Source organism: Vombatus ursinus, unplaced genomic scaffold (genome assembly GCF_900497805.2).
Source record: "Vombatus ursinus unplaced genomic scaffold, bare-nosed wombat genome assembly UNPS02014838.1, whole genome shotgun sequence".
Lineage (NCBI taxonomy): Eukaryota > Metazoa > Chordata > Mammalia > Diprotodontia > Vombatidae > Vombatus > Vombatus ursinus.
Genome location: NW_020954616.1, coordinates 1,501,923 through 1,524,532, shown reverse-complemented (window position 1 = coordinate 1,524,532; position 22,610 = coordinate 1,501,923). Strand labels below are relative to the sequence as shown.

The window sequence follows — 22,610 nt, the reverse complement described above, 5'->3', positions numbered from 1 at the left end:
TATCCGGTTGTTAACGAATCATAGTATAACAATGTCAGAGTTAGAAGGATCTCAGTACTTATTGAATCCAACCCAATACCCACTAATGAATCTCTGCTACAACATATTCCACAAGCACTTATCCAGTTTTTACTAAAATCCCTTTAGTGAAGAGAAAGGAAATCCACAAATTGTTAGGATTGTTTTTACCTAAGGCTATGCCTAAATTTGTTTCTTTGTAACTCCAAATTCCTTTATTTATTTCTCTAAGAAGAATCTGAGAGCCATCCTTCCATTTTGCTTCAACCATCTGCTCTATTCTACTTTTATTTTCTGATATGATTTGGTTTCTCTAGTGGTAAATTTATTCATTGTCCATTGGACAAGGATTTAACATGTAAAGGCTCAATAGGTGGGTTGATGTTTATAAACAACCTAACAACTGTGTAATCCTCAGCATACTCTACTCCATTTTACACCACTCTGACACCATTATATCAGAAGTTGAAGAGGGTGAGACACAGAACAAAGGACCATTTTACATTTTTCTCTATTTCACAGGTTTTCATGGTCAAAGAATTCATCACCAAACAGTTTGCATGTTATTAATGACCCTCTTATATTTAGGTATTCTGGTCCTCAGAAAGTGCATGAAGTCTATCGCTGTGGCTGCACTCAAAGGCTTTGCAATTTGCCAGACCCTGACATAGTTTGCATTTCACTGAAATAGCTTTCAAGAACCCTCTGGCAATAAACTCAACAAATTTGAATTCCCTAGCATGGATCAGCTCTTTAAATACTTCAAGATGATTATTATGTCCCTTCTAAGTCTTCTCTTCTTTATTCTAAACATACCCTCTTCCTTCAAGTGATCCTCACATTACATGAACTCTAGACCTTTCATCATTCTGATTACCCTCATTTGTCTACTTTCCAGCTGACTGATTTCCTTCCTAAAATTTGGTTCTCAGAACCGAACACAATATTCCAGGTGTGGTCTGATCAAGGACAGAGTACATTGGAATATCACTTCCTTACTTTAGGAAGCTAAGTAACTATAATAGAGTCCAAAATCATACTACTTTTATAGCTGCTATTCCACATTGTTGACTCAAATTGAGCTTGCCATCATCTATAATTATAAGGCCCTTTGCATACAAGCTACTACCTAACCATGCCTCTCATCTTTTGTGCTCATGAAATATTTTCTGTAACTCACATGAAAGATTTAATATTTAGCCCTATTAAATTGAATTTTGTAGCTTTAGTTCAGCATTCTAGGCTGTCAAGATCTTCTTGGGTCCTGATTCTATCATCCAGTATACTATCTATACCTCCCAATTTTATATCATCTTCTAATTTAATGAATGTACTGTCTATGTCCTGATCCAAGTCATTGATAAATTGTCAAACAGCACAGGACCAAGGACAGTTCCCTTGGGTCCTCCAATTCAGACCTCCTGCCAAGTTGACAGTGATTGTTCTTAAATTCAGTTATAAAAATTCCTGAGTCCATCTAAAATATTCTAAACTAAAATATCCATATTCTAATCTACGTCTCTCCATCTTCAGAACAAGAATAGCATGAGATGATTTATCAAATACTTTGCTAAAATCTATATCTACAGCAGACAGACCTGCACAACTTGGCAGCAGGTAGAGGCCAAAATTAAAATAGGCTAAACTTCTTCAGAATGCAGATAGGTTTTTAGCAGCTCACTTTCCAAGTAAAGGCATAATTAATTATTAAACTATTTTGCAAATAAACCATATTTTAAAAAGGGAAATTTCCATTAATATCAGTTAATTACACTTATTACTTAAGATTTTTTATTTATCATGAAATCACATTAATGTTAAAAAATTATTTTGCTAAGTGGTACAAGTTTTGATACATTTTTTCAGATTTCTTTACTGTTCATATTTAGTTAATGGGACATATTACACTTCTTGTCAGCAATCAGTTTACTGTACTCGGGAATCATGTTTGAAATAGATTTCTCTAGAAATATGAAAACTAACCTTAGTAGCTGCCTCATTTTCTGAGTTTATTTTCTTGAAAAACTGCTCTTCCACACTGAGATTTTTCAACAATTTAGATGCTCTGATTTGTTTTTCATTGGTGCCCAATTTGCTTAAGTCAGGATGTTTTGATGCGAAGTGGCAATGAAGATTGTTCCTTCAGAATGGCTATTACTTTTCGGCAAACAAGGAACAATATCTTGTCTCTTGTGTAAGTAAACAAGTATCTATTTGTCCATTCTGGATTAAACACTCTGTGCTCTGATTGAATCTTCCTTTTCTTTTTATCACCTATTTACAAAGTCACCCCAAAAACTTTAATGTTAGAACCAAACAATCTCTACAGCAACTGCTCACATACAAATAAATACTGAACTGAGTGTCTGACCTTGGAAAGAGCAACAGGCACTCATGTAACTTGGAGGGTGGCTATGCAGTGAGGAAGGAGGAGAAGCCCTCACATTGTCGCCACTCATCACATAGCAGGCATCAGCTGTGTTGGTCTGTGGCTGCACTCACTTCGTCCTCATTTAATGCCAGTAATAACTGAAAACACAGCAAAAAGAAACGCCTCTTGCTCTTCTCAGACTAAAGATAGACTGATGATGGTTGGTTGCCACAGGTCACGTGACAAACAGGAGAGCATCTGCAGTGGCAACCCACCTACCAAGTTACATGTCTGGCACACTAGTGACTAGTGGAAAGCAGAGTAACCAGGGCATGGACAAAGCACTCGTTACATCTTTACTTTCTTTTACATCCTCTACATTCTTTACATTCTCTTTTACATTCACAGGCTATCTGAAATCCTTTGGCAGACCACAAGCAGCCTGCGGGCCATATGTTGTGCAAGCCTGATCTATAGCATCCCTCTGATCCAGATTTAGTTACCTTGCCCAACAAAAAAGTATGTTAGGTTAGACTGGCAATAGCTTGTTCTTAATGAAACCAAGCAAGTTCTTTGTAATCATTAAGTCTTTTTCTAGATGTACCCCAAATATCTTGGTAATGATCCACTTTATACTTTTCACTGGAATCAAAGTCTGGTTATCCTGATAATTAGTTCTAACCCAATAGAAGCATGGAATGAAAATTCAAATAATGCAGCCACTTCATGGGATTCATTATTCATACTAATCAGGACCTGTGTTGGCTATAGGGTGCAATAAATAACTTCTGGAATCAAGTACAATCCCAGAATCCCATACAGTCTTTTAGGGTTTTAAAATTTTACAATTATTAATGTCACATAAAAACAAAGGGAAGATGATAAAGTGGGAAAAGCACTAGATGGAGGAATCAGGAGATTTGAGTTTTAGATATGCTCCTCCCCCCTTTGCCTAGAAATAGAAAGAGTGCTAGATGAGAAGCCCAAGTAACTGAGTTCAAATTTGTTTCTATCACTTAATACCTGGTCCACCCTAAGCAAGACATTTAACTTTTCTAGGCATCAATGTCTTTCTCTGTAAAATGAGACTAGACTTGATACCATAAGATATGCCTTTTTTTACTATTGTTCTATAATCTATTATTCTATAAATAAAAATATATAAATAAAAGCTATGTGACCTTGAGACAGTGACTTCTCCCTCTGACAGCCTAAATTCTTCATCTATAAAATGAGAGGATTTGTAGGAGATGGTCTTGAATGTCCCCTCCCATTTTATAAGTCTGATGTCCAGTGGGTAAAGTTTCCAAAAGAAACTCACTTGCTCTTAGATTATTACTTGTGCTCTCTGCCTTTGCTATAAGGGGAGAATGAGGAGCATAAAAATAATAAGTGTAAGTGTTGAGATTTCATGGTGTGTTGTGGCAGCACCATTTCAAAGAATTCAGAGTCAGACCACCTCTAATCCAAATATAGGCATTTATTGAAGATTGACATCCCTCAGAAGTGGCCTAGGTTCCAAGAGGAGCCAGCAACTTAGTAAGACAATGCAGGCAAATTTATAGTGTAATGATGCTGATTACACAATAGAAATTATGAATATTAAGAAGGCAGGAGGGATTTGTTAAGGGATTAGGTAATGGGGAGAGATCCCTTTTATTGTTCAGTGGTCAAACATCTTGGTTGTGCTGTTTTCTGATTGGCAAGCCACTATGGTCCTGTCTGGTCAAGATGGATAGGTATTGTGGTTCTCTCTTGGCCTAAATGGATGATGTGATTGTGGTTGAGTACAAGGACATACCTGTTCAAATACAGGTTCTGTATTGGATCTGGGGGCAGTGGCTAGCTAGAGGCAGTGGCTATATTGAGTCTAGGGGCCTGTAATGTGGTTGAAGCCAGACTGTGTGGTCAAATCAGGGCATGCCTGCTATTCAGTGGGGCCATAAGGAAGTTAGAATATTGGGGCTGGGGGCAGCTTTATTAGGATTCCATCATAAGGAAGTAGCCATGCAAGCAGGAAAAAAACAACGACAGTCTAAGATATGGAAATGAAGTTTAGTTTCTTAGGTGAGAAGTAGTCATCAGAAAAGCCTGGGATTTCAGAAGGCAGCAGGGGCTCATGCCCACAACTGAGGCTTAATGACCACATAGCCCTTTTTCTCAAATTTCAGCCCTCTCCAATCTAGGATATTAGGACTAATGGTCCCACCAAGGTACACAGTATTAATTTCTCCTGGTAACAAAACAAAGTCCCACATGAACACATCTCCAATGTCCCCCACCAGGGACTGAGTCTTTTGAAATCCTCCCCCAAAAGAATCCTGCTCTTGCCCAAGGATAACCCCCAGAGAATATCCTTTTTGGAGGGCTTTCCTCACCATGGGCTTCCCATCTATCCAGAGTTCAGCAATGCCTGACTCTGACTCCCAGCTGGCACAGAAGTGCGTTGGAGCAGGCACAGTCTCAGGGACCTGGAATACTACCTCTTGACCACCCACATTAAAGGCATACATCCCAATGCTTCTCTTAAACAAGAGGATCTCATTATAATTTGACTCAGTAGCATAAGAGAAAAGGCTACAGGCTCTTCTCAGGCCAGTGTAGACTTTCAGGCACATGGTGAAGGCCTTCAACGACTTCTCCAGGAGTGGTATCAGAGTCACATAGGAATCTTCAGATTCTAATGGGAATACAAAGGCTTTCCCATTCAGGTCTGTGGAAAAGACAGAAGGGCAGAAAAAGAAAGTCAAGCTCCAGACAAATCCTAAATAGGTTCCCTTACCGACATACTAAGTCAACAACAGAAGATCCAACACCTTCCCCACATTTCATACAAAGAACTGGGGGGGCGGGGGTTGCAGAGTCAAAGTGGCAGAGAGAAGCCAGGAAGTTGCCTGAGCTCTCCCAAGTTTCCCTCAGAAGCATTAAGTCAAGCCTCTTAAAGAATTCTAGAGTGACAGAATCCACAAAAAGACAGAGTTAAACAATTGTCCAGCCCAAGATAACTTAAAACAACTTCAGGAAAGGTCTAGGTCACTTGGATAAAAGAGGAGTACAGGCGCAGCTAGGTGGCACAGTAGAGCTCCAACCTTGGAGTCAAGAGGACCTGAATTCAAATCTGGCCTCAGACACAAGACACTTACTAGCTGTGTGACCCTGGGTAAGTCACTTAACCCTGACTGCCTCACCAAAAAAGACCAAAAAATTAAAAAATTTAAAAAAAGGAGTACAACCCAGCACAAGTGATGTCCAGGCAAGTCAGGGGAATGCTCTCAGCCACAGCAGAACCCAAGGCACAACAGGCCATCAGGCTGGGCCACGCTAGCCTCAGTGGGCAAGCCACCAGCCTCAGAGGCCCCAGTACAGAAAGTCAGTGACCAGACTCCTGGTCCTCAGTGTGAGAAGCTTGGAACAGTGCCCCCTGTACCCCAGCAGCAGAGTTCAACTTTTTAAAATGAGCAAAAAAAAAAAAAAAAAAAAAAGAGTGCTGACAATAGAAAGCTACTATGGCAATAGGGAAGATCAAAACAAACTCAGAAGAGGACAGCAATGTCAAAATGCCTACATGTGAAACCTCAAAGGGAAATATGAATTGGTCTCAAGCCAAAAAGTTCTCTTTGAAGAGTTCAAAAAGATTTTTAAAATCAAGTAAGAGAGGTAGAAGAAAAATGAGGAACAGAAATGAGAGTTACACAAGAAAACTACAAAAAAAAAAGTCAACATCTTGGAAAATGAAGCATAAAAATTGACTGAAGAAAACAACTCCTTACAAAATAGAATTGGCCAAATTAGGGGGAAAATTCCACTGAAGAAAACAACTCCTTTAAAATTGGCCAAATGGAAAAGGAAGTACAAAAGCTAACTGAAGAAAATAATTTCTTAAAAATTAGAATTGGGCAAGTGGAAGCTAACAACTCTATGACATGGTGAGAATCAATCAAACAAAATCAAAAGAATGAAAAAATAGAAGAAAATGTAAAATACCCCATTGGAAAAACAACTGACCTAGAAAATAGATCCAAGAGAGATAATTTAAGAATTATTGTTCTTCCTGAAAGCCATGATCAAAAAAAGAACCTGAACAGCACCTTGCAAGAAATTATCAAGGAAAACTGCCCTGATAGCCTAGAACCAGAGAGTAAAATAGTCATTGAAAGAATCCACCAATCACCTCCTGAAAGAGATCCCACAATGAAAACTCTAAGTAATATGTAGCCAAATTCAAGAACTATCAGGTCAAGAAGAAAATACTGCAAGCAGCCAGATGGAAACAATTCAAATATCAAGGAGCCACAGTCAGGATTAGTAGGAATTAGCAGCTTCTACATTAAAGGATTAGGGAGCTTGGAATTATTCTGTAAAGCAAAAGATTTTGGATTACAACCAAGAATCAACTACCCAGCAAAACTGAGCATAATCTTTCTAGGAAAAGACGGATATTCAATGAAATAGGGGACTTTCAAATTTTCCTGATGAAAAGAACAGAACTGAACAGAAAATTTGATCTTCAAATACAAGACTCAGGAGAAACATAAAAAGGTAAACAGGAAAGAAAAATATGATATTCAATAAATTGAACTGTTTACATGCCTACATGGGAAGATGATACTTGTAATTCTTAAGAACTGTGTCTCTATTAGGGCAGTTAGAAGGCATATACTTAGAGGGTGTGGATTTAAGTTGACTTTGATATGATAAAAATTAATTTAAAAAGGGATTGTGCTGGGATAAGAGGAAAGAGGGAGGCAGAATGTGGTAAATTATATCATATGAAGAGGCATGAAAGACCTATTACAGCAGAGATAAAGAAGGGAGAGGGTGAGCATTGTTCAAATCTTACTCTAATTGGTTTTGGCTCAAAGAGGGAATAACATACACACTCAGTTGGGTAGAAAAATCTACTTTACCCTATAGAGAAGTAGGAGAGGAAGGGGGAAAAAAAGGAGGAGGTTGATAGAAGGGAGGGCAGATTGAGGTAGGCAGTAGCCAAAAGCAAAACACTGGTGAGAAGGGACAGGGTGAAAGGAGAGAGAGAGGAAAGTATAAACAGAAGTAAAGTAGGATGGAGAGAAATATGTAGTTAGTAATCATAACTGTGAATGTGAATGGCATGAACTCTTTCATAAAACAAAAGTGGATAGCAGAGTGGATTAAAAACCAGAATCCTACAATATGTTGTTTACAATAAACACATATGAAGCAGAGAGGTACACAGAGAATAAAAGTAAAAGGCTCGAGCAGAATATATTATGCTTCAGCTGAAGTAAAAAAAAAAAAAGCAACAGTAGCAATCCTGAACTCAGACAAAGCAAAAGCAAAGAACAGATCTAATTAAAAGAAACAAGGAAGGAAAATACATCTTGCTGAAAGGTACCATAGACAATGAAGTAATGGCAATGCTAAACATATACACAACAAGTGGTATAGCATCCAGATTCTTACAGGAGACATTAAGTGAGTTATAGGAAGAAATAGACAGCAAAACTATACTAGTGGGGGACCCCAGCCTCTCCCTTTCAGAACTAGATAAATCTAACTACAAAATAAATAAGAAACAAGTTAAGGAGGTGAATAGAATTTTAGAGAAGTTAGATATGATAGAGCTCTGGAGAAAACTGAATGGGAATAGAAAGGAATATACTTTTTTCTCAGTGGTACATGGCACCTACGCAAAAATTGACCATGTATTAGGACATAAAAACCTCACAATCAAATGTGAAAAGGCAGAAATTCTTTTCATCCTTTTCAGATCATGATGCAATAAAAATTACATGTAATAAAAGACCATGGAAAGATAGATTAAAAAATTAATTGGAAATTAAATAATCTAATCATAAAGAATGAGTGGGTCAAATAACAAATTATAGAAACAATTAATAACTTCATCAAAGAGAATGACTATAATGAGACAACATATCAAAATTTATGGGATGCAGCCAGAGCAGTACTCAGAGGAAATTTTATATTTCTAAACGCTTACATAAATAAAATAGAGAAAGAGAAGATCAATGAATTAGGCATGCAGCTAAAAAAGCTAGAAAAAGAACAAATTACTATTCATATCCAGACAAAGAACTATGGAGTTTAAATGCAGATCGAAGCATATTATTTACTCTTTTTTTTCTTCTTTTTTGTTTTGTTTCCTCCTTCTTGTGGTTCCTCCTATTGGTTCTAATTTTTCCTAACAACATGACTAATGTGAAAATATGTTTAATAGGAATGTATATATATAGCCTATATCAGATTGCAAGACGTCTTGGGAAAGGAGGTGGGGAGGGAGGTGGAGAGGAAGGGGGAGAAAAATTTAAAACTTGAAAGCATATGGAAGTGATTGTTGATAACTAAAAATAAATTAATAAAAAATATTTATGGGGGGGAAAAAGAATAAAAACCTCCAATTAAACTAATTAAATTAGAAATTCTGAAACTCAAAGGAGAGATTAATAAAATTGAAAGTAAAACTATTCAACTAATAACTCAAACTAAGAATGGGTTTTATGAAAAAAAGACAATAAAATAGATAAACCTTGGTTACTTTGATTTAAAAAAAGAAAGAAAAAAACTAAATTACTAGTATCAAAATTAAAAGGGTAAATTCACCACCAATGAAGAGGAAATTAAAGCAAAAATTAGTAGCTATTTTGCCCAACTGTATGCCAATAAATCTGGCAATCTATTTGAAATGGATGAATATTTACAAAAATATAAATTGCCCAGATTAACAGAAGAGGAAATAAAATATTTAAACAACCCCATTTTAGACAAAGAAATTGAACAAGCCATCAATGAATTCACTGAGAAAGTCTCCATGACCAGATGAATTTACAAGTGAATTCTACCAAATATTTAAAAAACAATTAATTCCAATACTATATAACCTATTTGGAAAAATAGGCAAAGAAGGAGTCTTTCCAAATTCCTTTTTTGACACAAATATGGTGCTGATACCTAAACCAGGAAGAGCCAAAACAGAGAAAGAAAATTATAGACCTATTTCCCTAGGGAATATTGATGCAAAAATTTTAAATAAAATGTTAGCAAAGAGATTACAGCAAGAATCAAAGGGGTGGATTGTGAAATTGTAATCTATTAATTACTTTTAATCAATTTCTTTTAATCACATATGTCCTTTTGCTCTTATAAATCATAGTAGGTTAAGAAGTATATATATAACCCTGTGTAGATTGACAGGGCATTGACTCTAGCTAACTTCCCTATTAGCCAACTTCCCTATTTTTGCAAAGCTGAGCTAGGTTCCTCATTCTTATTAAAAGCCCTGCTATAGATGATAAATCATAATTACTCCACTATCAATTATAGACACAGGGAGCTAGGAATGCCCAGACCTTGAGTATTGCTAATCTGTTAAAGTTCCCTACTTCTATAAATGTTCCCTGTTCTTCTCAGAGATGCTTCCACAAGGTAGATTTCCATGATGATAATGAAAACTCTTGTAATGCCCCCAGCCAATCAGAAAGCATAAACACTTGTGTTAATCAATATCATTTTCCTCAAATTGTGATCAATGTTCCTCATTTATTATGTTCCCCTTTCTAATGTTCCCTATTTACACCCATAAAATTGCTCTGTAAGCTCATAATGAGGTCCTTGTACCAACTTAGAGGTCTTAGATCCATTTTATTGTCAAATTGCCAGCCAATGCTAATAAACTGCTTGGAACTCCTTTGCCTCAGTTTCTCTTATTTGCAGATTTCAATCATGACAATATATAGACAGACAGATAGATTATACATATATACAGCAGTAAATTATAATCCTTGGGTGAGCATCACATTCTCTTCCCTTCTGAATTACCATAGGTACCAAATAAAAAATAGGAAGGGTCAAAGGTTTTCAGCTGGTGCCATAAGTTATACTGTTATACTGTTGTTACAGAATCAGAGAATGGCAGAGTTGGAAAAGTTCAGAATTCTCAGTGGATATGGAATCCAACCCACATACACAAATCAGTCCCATCCACAACACACTCAATAAGTATTTATCAAGACTAACAGGCAGTTAGGTGGTGCAGTAGATAGTGCACTGGGCCAGTAATTAGAAAAACCTGAGTTCAAATCCTGTATCAGATAATTACTAGCTGTGTGACCCTGGGTAAGTCATTTAACTTCTATTTGCCTCAGTTTCCTCAACTGTAAAATGGTGATAGTAATAGCACCCACCTTCAAGAAATGTTGTGAGAGTAATTATTAAATATCTAACAAAGTAAATTTTAAAATGTTTTTTAAAAAGAGTTGTTGTGACGATCAAATGCGATAATATTTGTAAGGTATTTAGCATGTTGCCTGGCATATTATGTTCTTCCTTCCTTGGCTTGAATACTACCATTAAAAAAAAATGCTAAGGCAGCTTAATTCACATTTCTATAGCTCAGAATGTTGATAATACTCTCTCCTGGTACCAAGTCTCTTTGAGGCTTCAAATTCTTTTATTTATTTCTATCCAAAGAGTTCTATTCATTTTTTAAGGCAAGAACAACAATATTGAGATGATTCGGTTTCTCAAGTAGTATGTCTACTGGAGTTGATCCTTGGTCAAAGATCTCATATATCAATTACAAAAACAAAACAAAAACCTGCAGTGAAGTTTATAGACAGTTTAAGAACTGTGTAATTGTTTGCTTCCCTTGCTCTTTTTCTAACACCTTTACTTTGGAAGTAGAAGGGGAGTGCACAAGACTGAGGGTCAATTTACATTTTCTTTTGTCTCACACATTTCCAATGTCAAAGAATTCATCGCCAACTATCTAGCCTACTGGTGATGCATCTCTGCAAATTTAACTAAACTAATCCTAAGAAAACTGATAAGGCCTGCTGATGGAATTGTACTCCAGCATGAGAGAACCTGCCAGAGTTTGCATCTAGAATCCCTTCAGGAACTGTCTGGGAGCAAGCAGAAGAATTCTAAAAGCTCTTATATGGTCCAGCCCTTCAAAAATTTGAAGAAGTTATCATGTCTCCACTGAGAAGTCTCTACTGTGGAAAATGTTGTTGAGGATATTGCTTTTGCATATCACTCAATGAAGGGTTGAATGCCTACGTGACAACATTGGAGTCAGTTTAAACTGGGAGGGAATGTGAGAAATAGTTTTTTTTGTTTGTTTGTTTGTTTATTTCCATAAAAGTCACATGGAACCTAAGGGATGCAATCTAAAGGGCTAGGTGGAAGTTGAACAAAGGAAGCCATATTAGAATAGGAAAACACTATTGGTGGTGAATAGACTAACCAGTGGAAAACCAATTCTGAGGTTAGGTATAGATTAACATCAAAAGGGGTGTTCCCAAATAAGATCCAGGGTCAATGAATTGTGGGGAGTGATTAGGGGCAGTGACTCAGGTGGGGAAATTAGGGGCTTTGGATAGGCTGTAACCTCTATAGTACCCAGCCAATGGGGAAACAGGGGAAGGAAACTCAAATAGGGAATAGCGAATTAAAAGGTGGACATCTGTCCACATATGTGCTCTCACATGCATGCTTTTACACATGGGGGATGCCCAGTCTTCCCAAGTCGTTAATAAAGCTTCTTCCTGATTCAACAATGGCTTCATGGAATTCATGATATAGATAACATCTACTCTATACTGAACTTTTTCAGTTCCTCCAAATGATCCTCATATAATATGAATATGAGACCCTTGACCACCCTAGTTACCCTTCTCTGGACACTCTCCAGCTTACTGATATTTTTTGTAGTGTGTGGTGCCCCAAATCCTACACAGTACTCCAGATGTGATCTAATTAGGGCAGAGTACAATGGAATTATCACTTACTTTTTCCAGGAAACTCTAGGATTCTTATTTACCTCAAGTTCACACTGGCTTTTTGGGTTCCATTTTGTACTGTTATATATTGCTCCCTCTAACTCCACTCTCGAAACTCCCACTCACCCTGGCAGATTGAGCTCATCCCACCTGGCCCATCACTCCTCCTTTAAAGTTCTAGGGCAGGGGTGGGGAACCTGTGGCCTTAAGGAAAAATCCTTAAGAAAAGGATTTGTTCTGTAAAACTTGGACTCAGTCAAAGAGCCGCGCTTGAGGACCTAGAAGGCCACATGTGGCCTTGAGGTCACAGGTTCCCCACTTCTGTCTGAGGGAAACTCTGAGTGCCTGGGTTTAAGTCTCTACTGGTGTACTCTCCACTGATTATTAGCCAGGGTTAATTAGCTTTAGAAAGGGTATTTACTATATAGATATAGAAAGTACAGTTCTTACAGAAACATACCCCCAATCCAAGGGCTCACTCTCCCCTGACACATAGTAAGTGCCTGGGGATAATGGGATCAAAACTAAAGAACACATATGATCAAAGGGTAAATTCACAGCTACTGGTCATCACAATCCTTTTCTCTTTTTGTGGAGTCCTTATGAAGTCTCCTCAGGTGTAACTCCTTGCTGGATTCCAGTGCCTTAGTAGAAACCTGTGTCTCTCAAATCTCAGTGCAAACCCTGCCATCAATCACTCATTGTCCAAGGGCACTGCTACTGGCTCTGCTGGACACTGCTACCAATGCTAATAGGAATTCCAAATCTTCTTTTGACATTCACAAGGCCTTCACCTGATTAGTAGGGCAGGAGAGGGAAATGCAAGGAAAGAAACTCCCTCCTTTCCCTCACAATTCTCCCTCAGGGGTCCTTCACCCAAGCACTCAACACCTTCCAATACACCTACTGTTAGAATTAGAATTTGATACTGACTTGCTGGAACTGGAAGTTTGTCTGATTCTTCCAGCCAATCACAAGACATTTCCTATGCAGCATCATCTATTTTCATCCAATAAATAAACACCATGCTCCTCTCCAATTGATTAAGGACTTGTTCATTCCTAATTTTTTCCCAGTAGGAAATTGCTTACTAATAGATTCAACCCAGTGTTCTAAAATGTGAAGATCTTTTTAGTATCCTGATTCTGTCAACTATTATGCTTTCTATCCTTCCTGGTTTTATATTATCTCCTAACCTTATGAGGATGCAGTCTATGCCCTTATCTAAGTCATTGATAAAATTAAAATAATATGCTACTAGAGACCTCATATAAGGTCTACAATATCAGTTTTTGATTCCAGCCATTCAGACTCTTCTAAAGCCCTCTAATTGTATTATCCCCCTCATCCATCTGTCTCCATCTTTATAGTGGTAATAGAATAAAATGCTTTAGTGAATGCTTTACCAGAATCTAGGTAAACTACATCAAGAGCATTTCCCAGATTTATCGGTTTAATAACCCTGTCCAAAAAAAGGATATAAGGTTAGTCTGATGCAAGATCCATTCTTAATGTGACTATGATAGCTCTTTGAAAGTGCCACTTTCATTTTTGTTGTTGGGTCATTTCAGTTATGTCTGATTCTCCATGACTCTATTTGGGGCTTTCTTGGCAAAGATACTGGAGTGGTTTGCCATGTCCTTCTCCAGCTCATTTTACAGATGAGGAAACTGAGGCAAACAGGGTTAAGTGACTTACCTAGGGTCACACAGCTAGTAAGTATTTGAGGCCAGATTTGAATTCAGGTCCTTCTGACTCCAGGGCTGGTGCTCTATCCACTGTGTCACCTAGCTGCCCACTTCCATTTTTAGATATTCCTTATCATCTTTTTGAAGATCTATTCTAAATTTCCTTGGGAAATTAGCTCACAGGACTATAGCTTCCTCATTCTAAGCACTTCTCTTTCTTAATTATTATGCCCTTCTCCACTCCTGCTAATTCTGAATGTGACTTTTTTGGTTCTATGAACTACTTAAAGTCTTTGGCAGAGAAAACATGAAAAGGTTTGTGGATTATTCATGAGGATCATTCTGGAGGGATCACTGTAAACTCATTTTAGGATTCTCAAGGCACTGTAGGTCATGCAAATATCGTTATATCCATTTTATAAATGAAGACTCAGGCTAGGGGTGGTTAAGTGACTTGGCCCTGGTCATACAGTTAGTCTCAGGGCCCAGATGTAAATCCACGTATCCCACTTCTACCTCCAGTGCTCATTCCTACTACACCATACTACTTTAATGCAAAAGACCAGCAACAATTGTGTCCTTTTATTTTTTTATGATTAACAAGCAATTGTTTTTTCTCTCTCTCTCATGCCCTCCCCCCATGCTGAACAATAAAAAAAGAAAACCCTCATAACAAATATGCATAGTAAGAACAAAACAAATTCCCACACTGTCCATGTTCAGAAATGTATGTCTCATTTTGCATGTTAAGTCCTTCATTCTTCTGGTAGGAGATGGGTAGCGTGCTTCATCTTCGGACCTCTGGAGTCATGGTTTATCATCGCATTGATCAGTAATTATGCCACTGACTACACCTTCAAAACCATTTCCTATTCTCTTGGACATATTTATGCTAAGTCCATGATGCCCTGACAACAACACACTAAAGAAAAATGAGCAAGGTGCCTAGTAGGTGCACACAGAGGAATGTCATAGAGAAACATAGAAGGTATCACCTGGAGTCTGAACAAAGCCTTTGGGCTGGTAGCCAGTAAGATGAAGTGAAACAAAGGAAGATAAATTCAAGTGAATGGTCTTATATTCAGCCAGCCTCCTGCCTGAAGGGGGTCTGTTTCATCACAAATTCTCCATGCACTAGCACCCTCAATTTACCCATGAGCTGTTTCAAACTCTCCCTGCAGCACTACCTGAGGAATATCCTATCTTCACAGGTCTGGCTTTTGGTATTATTCTGGACCAGGTCTAGCTTAGGCCAATCCAATGATTCAGGCTTACGACTGAATGCAATAAAACACTCATGTATTATAACATTCCAGAAATATAAATTTACAGCACTCACAATGATTGAAAGGATATTTTCCAAAAATAGATGTTGCTCCTTTCTGTCTCCCCATTCACATTGAATCTTGCATTGCAGTCAGCGACAAGGAAGATCAACCAATAGGTCGAGTCTCACTTATCTACCAATTCTACCTCCCAAATAATTCCCAAGGTCAATCTCCTTCCCATCTTAAAAGGAAACCTGCTCTTACCATAATCAATTGCCAGACTTGGGCTGTGCTCCTCTTGGTTGTAGAATGGTTGGGTATAAATGGGTTTTTAATAGGGATTTGGTGATGATCACTGGGCTCATTATAGACTATTTTTGGAGAGTTAATGGCAAGGATAGCTTAAAACAAAAAAAAATAAAAAATAAATAAAATTTTTTTAAAAAGATAGCTTAAAACACTATTTCTTGTGACAATTTGTTTCACCAATAGAAAATGTGCTTTCTCTCTTGGGGCTCTCTTGGGTCCTTCTCATGCTTGACTGAATTCAGAGTTACTAAATTTCAAGGTCAAATTATTAAATGCTCACAACCTCTAGAACAAGCCTTGGTTCACATGGCACAGCCCTAAGCAGAAACCAAGTAAAGGAACTACAAGATTACATTTAAATGTCTTCACCAAATTTGTACCTTTTTGTTTCTTTTGAGACCCTAACAATGGGCTTAAAAGAGGAGAGAATTCTGAATTGCCATGGCTGCTGACCATACTGATTAGATGTCCTTAGGCTTCCATTCAACTCGAGAATTCTAGGATGGTGCTACTCTATATCTGGTAAGATTTTGATGTTCTCAGAGAAAAGATGTCATAAAACTACAAAGAAAAAGTGATGTTGTACAAAAAATCACTGGATAAGAGAGTCAGAGATTTGAGTTTTAGACACACCTTTAGCCAAAATTAGAAAGAGGAATGGATCTGAATTCAAAGGACCTGGATTGAAATTGACCTTTACCATTCACTGAGTAAGGTGAACAAGTCACTAAAATCTGGAGCTCAGTTTCCTCTTTTCTAAAATAAAGTATTGAACTACATGACCTCTTATGTTCCATCTTTATCCGTTATCCCATGACTCTGCAATCCAAATCTGACACAAACTAGCTGTATGGCAATGAGATGACTCTCCCTCTCTTAGTCTTAGACTCTACATTTATTAAATGGGAGATTTTAACTACAGGATCTTTCATGTCCATCCCAGATCTAATATTCTATGATTGATGCCTTTAGAAATGAACAAAACTCCCAAAAGTGATTCATTTCTTCTCAAGTCATTGCTTATATCCTCTTCTTTTCTGTGATAAGGGCAAAGTGTGGAGCCCAGAACTTATCCCTATAGTATTTTTGCCCCCACAGGAGAGACGTGCATGTGGGGAAACACAAAGATGGCAGGAACTGAGACATATGGAAAATGAAGCTTAATTTCTTTGAGGAAAAGGAGCAATCATAAGAATCTGAATCTCAGAAGGCAGCAGGGTCTCCTGCCCACAGCTGAGGTTTAATGACCACATAGCCATTTTTCTCAAAATTCAGCCTCCTCCAATCTAGGATATTAGGACTAAAGGTCCCACCAAGGTACACGGTATTAATCTCTCCTGGTGACAATGCAAAGTCCCACATGGACACATCTCCAATGTCTCCCACTAGGGATTGCTTCTCATCAAACCCTCCTCCAAAGGAATCCTGCTCTTGCCCAAGGATAATCTTTGATTGTTTCTCCACAACATACCCCTGCTTTAGGGCTTTCCTCACCATAGGCTTCCCATCTACCCAGAGTTCAGCAATGCCTGACTCTGACTCCCAGGTGGCACAGAAGTGTCTTGGAGCAGGAGTAGCCACAGGAACCTGGAACATCACCCCAACGTTGCCCACAGACAAGCTGAACTTGCTGCCCCCTTCATGAAAGAGGAGGATCTCATTATCCCGTGCCCTAGTGGCAAAAGAGAAAAGGTTATAGCTTCTGGTCAGGTCAGTGTAGACTTTCAGGCACACTGTGAAGGCCGTCAGGGGTTTCTCTAGGTGTGGTATTAGGGTCACGTAGGAATCCTGAGATTGTCTTGGGAACACAAAGGCTTTCCCACTCAGGTCTGTAGGAAAGGAAGAAGGGCAGAGGAAGAAAATCAAGTTTCAGACAATTCACAAATTGGTTCCCTCATTTACATATAAAATCAACAATAGATAATTCAGTACATTTCCCATATCCCATATGAAAAATGCATCTGAATTCTCTTTGTAAAGCCTCCTCTCCCATATCACATCTCAGACACAGTTGGAGACAACCCTTACCTGTCTGTGCAAGAGCATTGGAGAGACTCATGATGACCAGAAAGCACAGGGGCAGCTTCTCCATGTTTATTCTCTGCTTCTGCTCAATCAAGCTGTGGGGAGAACATCTATGGCTGAGATCCCCAAGTGGCTCAGGGAGCTCTCTCTTTATAAGGATCCACTTGGTGTGGGTTTATATACACACCAGTCAGGATGTCAGCAAAAATGTGTAAATGATTTTCCAAAACTACCTTTGAGATTTAGGAGTCAGAGTTATAGAGGCAGGATCACCTCTGAGCTGAGAAATCGATGTGAGTTATTTATTAGAGAGATGGTTGAAATTTAGCCTTGATGGGGTTACAAATTGAAGAGGTAGGAATGAAAGCAGCATTGGGTCCTGGTGGGAAGAGTCTCAGGGTCATGTCTTTGACATATAGGCAGGAAAACCAGGTTGCTCGGGCCTCATCACAGGTTATAAGGAAGAGTAAAGAGCCCAGTTCCCTAGTGGCAAGAACATACCTTCAATCTAGGAGCTACCATACCAAGGAATCCAAAGTAGTGTTGTGAATTGGGCAAGCAGTCCTAAGGTGGAGACCTGATTTTCTTCCACTCTGAAAGAGATAAAAAATAAAATTAGGGAGATGTCAGAGCCTCTCATCTGGCATCCTAGGCTGACCTAGTCTGCTGTTGCAGAATCATAGAAGGTCAAAGTGGGAAAGGACTTAATTAGTTATCTAATACAACCCAAAGGCACAAATGAATCTCTTCTATAACACACATGCCAAGTAGTTATCCAACTTTTGTCTACGGACCTGGCATGAGAAAGAACCCACTATATCCTAAGGTGATCTATTCTGCTTTTGAGAGATCTTTCCAGTCATCACCCTAAGTTGGCCTCTTTGGAACACTTACCAATTATTCCTAGTTTACCCCTCTTAGGGGGAAGAGAGAAAAGAAGTCTGATCCCCCTTCATTTATCCATTTGATTTATCCATCAGATTTATCCACCTGACATTTGATCCCTCTTCAAATACTTGAACCCAGCTATTCCCACTCCTACTCTCAACCAGTCTTCTGCAGACTAAATATTGCTACTTCTTTAATGGATCCTCATAATGAAGTTTAGGACCTTCACCATTCTGCTTGCCCTCCTCTACACACTATCCAATATATTGAAATACTTCCTTAACTGTGGTGCTGAGGACCAAATGCAATATTCCTGGTTTGGCTTTCACTGGGCAGAATGCTAAGGAGCCATCTCCTTACTCCTAGGTGTTTGTCCATTTTGAGGCAGCTAAAATAAAGTTTTTGGCTGCCACTATCATGTTTATGACCCATATTGAGCTTGTGGTTCACTAAAATCCCTAGATGTTGGTTTGTTTGGGTTTTTTTTTTGTTTTTGCTAGGCAACAAGGGTAAGCAACTTGCCCAGGGTCACACAGCTAGTAAGTGTTACACGTCTGAGGCCAGATTTGAACTCAGGTCCTCCTGAATCCAGGGCCAGTGCTCTATCCACTGGGCCACCTAGCTGCCCCACTAGATGTTTTTTTATGACAAGCAATGACTTCCCTCCCTTGCATTTAAGAAGGATTTTTTAAGCCATTTTTTAAGATTTTAGATTTATCCATCTGACATTTGATCTTAATAGATGCAGCTAAATGTTCTAGCCCTTCAATATCATCATTTGCAAATTTAATTAGCATTTGATGGGCAGCTAGGTGGCACAATAGAGTGCTGGGGCTGAAGTCAGGAAGACCTGAGTTCAAAGCTGGCCTCAGATATTTACTAGCTGTATGACCCTTGGCAGGTCAATTAATCTCTGTTTGCCTCAGTTTTCCTATCTGTAAAATAAGGATAATAATAGCACCTACCTTTTAGGTTTGTGGTGAGGATCAAATGAAATGATAATTATTAAGAGCTAAGCACAATGCCTGTCACATGTTAGATATCATTATTAGTATTAGTATTATTATTATTATCCCATCTATGCCTTTCTCCAAGTCATTGACCAAATGTTAAATAGCACAGGACCATTTGTGTGCCACTAGAGAACTCCTGCTAAACTGATATTGAGTTGTTAATGACAACTTGTTGAGTCTGGTCATTTGACCAGTTATGAATTCATCTCATTGAGTTGTCATTTATCCTACACTTCTTTATCTTTAAAATAAGAAAATCATAAAATACTTTATCAGATATTTTGTAAAAATTAAATAAAACTATAACTCAGTAATCTACTGATCTACTAATTTAATAATAATGCCCTCTCCCCCCAAAAAAGAAAATAAGGTTAGTCTAGATGGCCTATTCTCTTTGAAATCCCACTTCCATTTCTAGAGGTTCAGCAAGCATCTTTTTTTTAAACAATTTGAGGGTTTATTCCATTAAAGAATGTCCAAGTTAGGGTCTATTTGCACTTCGAGCTTTGATCTTTCTTAAGCAGAACTCAAGCTCTTTGCCCTCCAGCACGTAGCCTTCTGCTCGGCCACACTGGCCTGGCCTCGGTGCGATCCAGGCAAGTAACTTGCCCTGCTTAATTCCAGAAGTGGGCTGATCTTGACATTCTTCTTCTGTTCCTCATATTTCTTCTGGATCTTCTTTGACCACTTTTTATTTAAAATTTCTTCCTCCTGAGGATTCAGCTTTGCTCCCTTCTTCTGGCCCAAGGGCAAGGTATGGTGGGACTCATACCACTGGCGGCACGGGGTGCTATCGATGAGCACGATGCAATTCTTTAGTGTCTTGGTCTGGACCAGCTCATTGTTGGATGCATTGTAGACCACATCAATAATCCTTGTTTTTCGGGTACAGCACTCGGAGCCCCAGCAGAAGGTGCCCACGTCCAGCCTCAGCGCCCGGTACTTTTTGTTGCCTCCTTGGACTCGCACAGTGTGGATGAGGCAGGGGCCGATCTTGGTGTTGGCAGGCGGGCGGCCCAGCTCATACTTGTGTTTCTTGTGGTAGGACTTGCGCTTGTCCCCGGTTGCAATTGCGGCGCTCATGCCAGTTGTCCCGGGAGATCCCCATGGTCGGCACGAGCTCAAGCATCATTTTAAAAGGATCTTTGGGCCCCTGAAGGAGTGGAGACTTAAGGATCCCTTCCACAAAGGGCCTCAGCTCTAAGGTCATCTAAACTAGATTGAGTCCTGGGGGAGAATTTCCCTACCACAAAGAGAAGAGTCAGTCTTTTTCTGGTACTCTAGCTCTTATTTAACCACCTCCAGAGTTCTACTGAAAACCTCTTAAAATCTGGCTTAGGTTTGGTTTATGTTTAGGGTCTCCCCTAAAAGGCATTAATAAGTTCAAGTAGAAAGGTACTTGTATATAAAATAGTAGAAATCAAGTGTAGGACAGCTATTTATTTCCTTCACCACAAAAGAAATGTTTAAAACCAAAAGAATCATAAACATACATTAACAAATTCTGAAACTGTGAAACAGTAACCCATTAATCCTAAAATATTTGTCCAGGAGGGGAAAATTTGTTGGATTCAAGGAAGCAAAGGAACTCTGAGAGAGAAAAAATATATGAGTAACTGTAAGGACTTACAAAAACCTCTAAACTAATACAGAAACTCAGCACTGCTAATATGCTCATCCAGCAGGTAAAGACTGCTAGGAGACTTGTGTTACTCTTGAGTAGATTTCACTTTCACCTTGGTCTGCACTATCCAAGCAACAACTCAGGGTCCAAGTTACTTAGCCAGTTAGGTCCTGGCTTAGGCTTTAAGATTCCAGGATGATCTCTGTGGTGACCTCCTCTTCTAATAAGTAGCATAGATGGCAGAGTAGAGGCAGCAACTCAGCTGAACTCTCCCAACATTCCCCTCCAAACAGCTTTAAAATAACATGTCAAATACAATTCTGCGGTGGCCTAGAAAACAAAACGTCACAGAGGGACATTTTTCTAGCCCAAGACAACTTAAGAGGACAGAAGGAGAGGTATGTGACAATGGGGTGGGAGCCAGCCCAGAGCGCATGCATCAGCAATACCAGCAATGGACTTTGGGGGTTGCAATGGCAACACCAACAGCTTCAGGAGTTCTCAGTCCCAAGATGATTAGGTGATTGGACAAATGGTCAGAAAGATATTACCAGGGGGGCAGTTAGGTGGTTCAGTGGATAGAGCACTGGCCGTGAAGTCAGGAGGACCTGAGTTCAAATCCAGCCTCAGACCAAACACTTGACACTTACTAGCTGTGTGACCCTGGGCAAGTCACTTAACCCCAATTGCCTAAAAATAAAAAATAAATAAATAAAAAAGAAAGAAAGAAAGATATTACCAGGGACCATGAGCTTGCACTAGGTACAGGACTGGGTGCTGTTTGACATATCTGTTGACCATATGCAGTTCTGAGTCACAGTTCCAGGGCAGAGAGAAGAGGTTGTAGCTTCAAGGAAGCAGGGGCCCTGGTTGCTGTTCCAAGGTAGAGGGGAACACTAATGCTTGTGACTGAAGGGGAGCAGGGGTCATTCCTGGGCACAGACCATGACAGCAGGGACCACACCTCTCCCAGGACCACTTTGGAAGTATCAAAAACTTACAGACCCCCCAGAACTTGTTCAGAAAACAGAAGCATGAAAAAACCTGACACTTGAGAGTGTCTCCCCATCCCCAAGTGAGCAGAGCTCAATTTTAACATAAAGTTCAAAGTCAATAAAAAGGCTGGAGAAAATGAACAAACAACAACAACAAAAAAAAAAAGAAAGAAAATGATCATAAAACCCTGAACTTTGATCATAGGGAAGATCAATACACAAGCTCAGAAGATAAAAGCATGAAAACAGATAAAGCAAATCCTCAAAGCAAAAATGCAGATTGGACACAAACCCAACAAGAATTCCTGAAATAGCTAAAGAAAGAAATGAGTGGTAGAGGAAAATTTGGGGGAAAATAATGATGATGCAAGAAAATTATAAAAAGAGAATTAACAACTTGGTAAAATAGCACACACACACACACACAAAAATACTAAAGAAAATAACACCTTAAAAAACAGGTGTGACCTAATAGTAGAAGGGCACAAAAATTCAATGAAGAAAAGAATTGGCCAAATGGAAAAAGAGGTACAAAAGCTCACTGGAAAAAAATAATTCCTTAAGGATTAGAATTGGGCAAGTGGAAGCTAATGACTCCATGAAACATCAAGAAACAATAAAACAAAGTCAAA

General features: G+C 38.9%; 1 protein-coding gene and 1 pseudogene across 3 annotated transcripts in view; both read right to left on the bottom strand.

The window, feature by feature from the left end:
* Positions 1 to 3,851: 3,851 nt before the first annotated feature.
* The window catches only part of LOC114026379 (C-reactive protein-like), a 50,098-nt gene continuing 31,339 nt past the window's right edge, over positions 3,852 to 22,610 (bottom strand). The window contains exons 2-4 of one of the 3 annotated variants that reach the window (XM_027840065.1): positions 17,960 to 18,051; positions 17,462 to 17,553; positions 14,525 to 17,262 (exon numbers count right to left, since the gene is read on the bottom strand). In XM_027840065.1, coding sequence (XP_027695866.1) covers positions 16,637 to 17,262; positions 17,462 to 17,525 — 690 coding nt within the window. In that variant the 5' untranslated portion in view covers positions 17,526 to 17,553; positions 17,960 to 18,051 and the 3' untranslated portion in view covers positions 14,525 to 16,636. Of the gene's footprint in view, positions 5,103 to 14,524; positions 17,263 to 17,461; positions 17,648 to 17,959; positions 18,052 to 22,610 lie in introns of those variants that run through there. The other 2 variants (XM_027840066.1, XM_027840064.1) reach the window with 2 other exon arrangements.
* Positions 19,841 to 20,467, bottom strand: LOC114026393 (annotated as a pseudogene).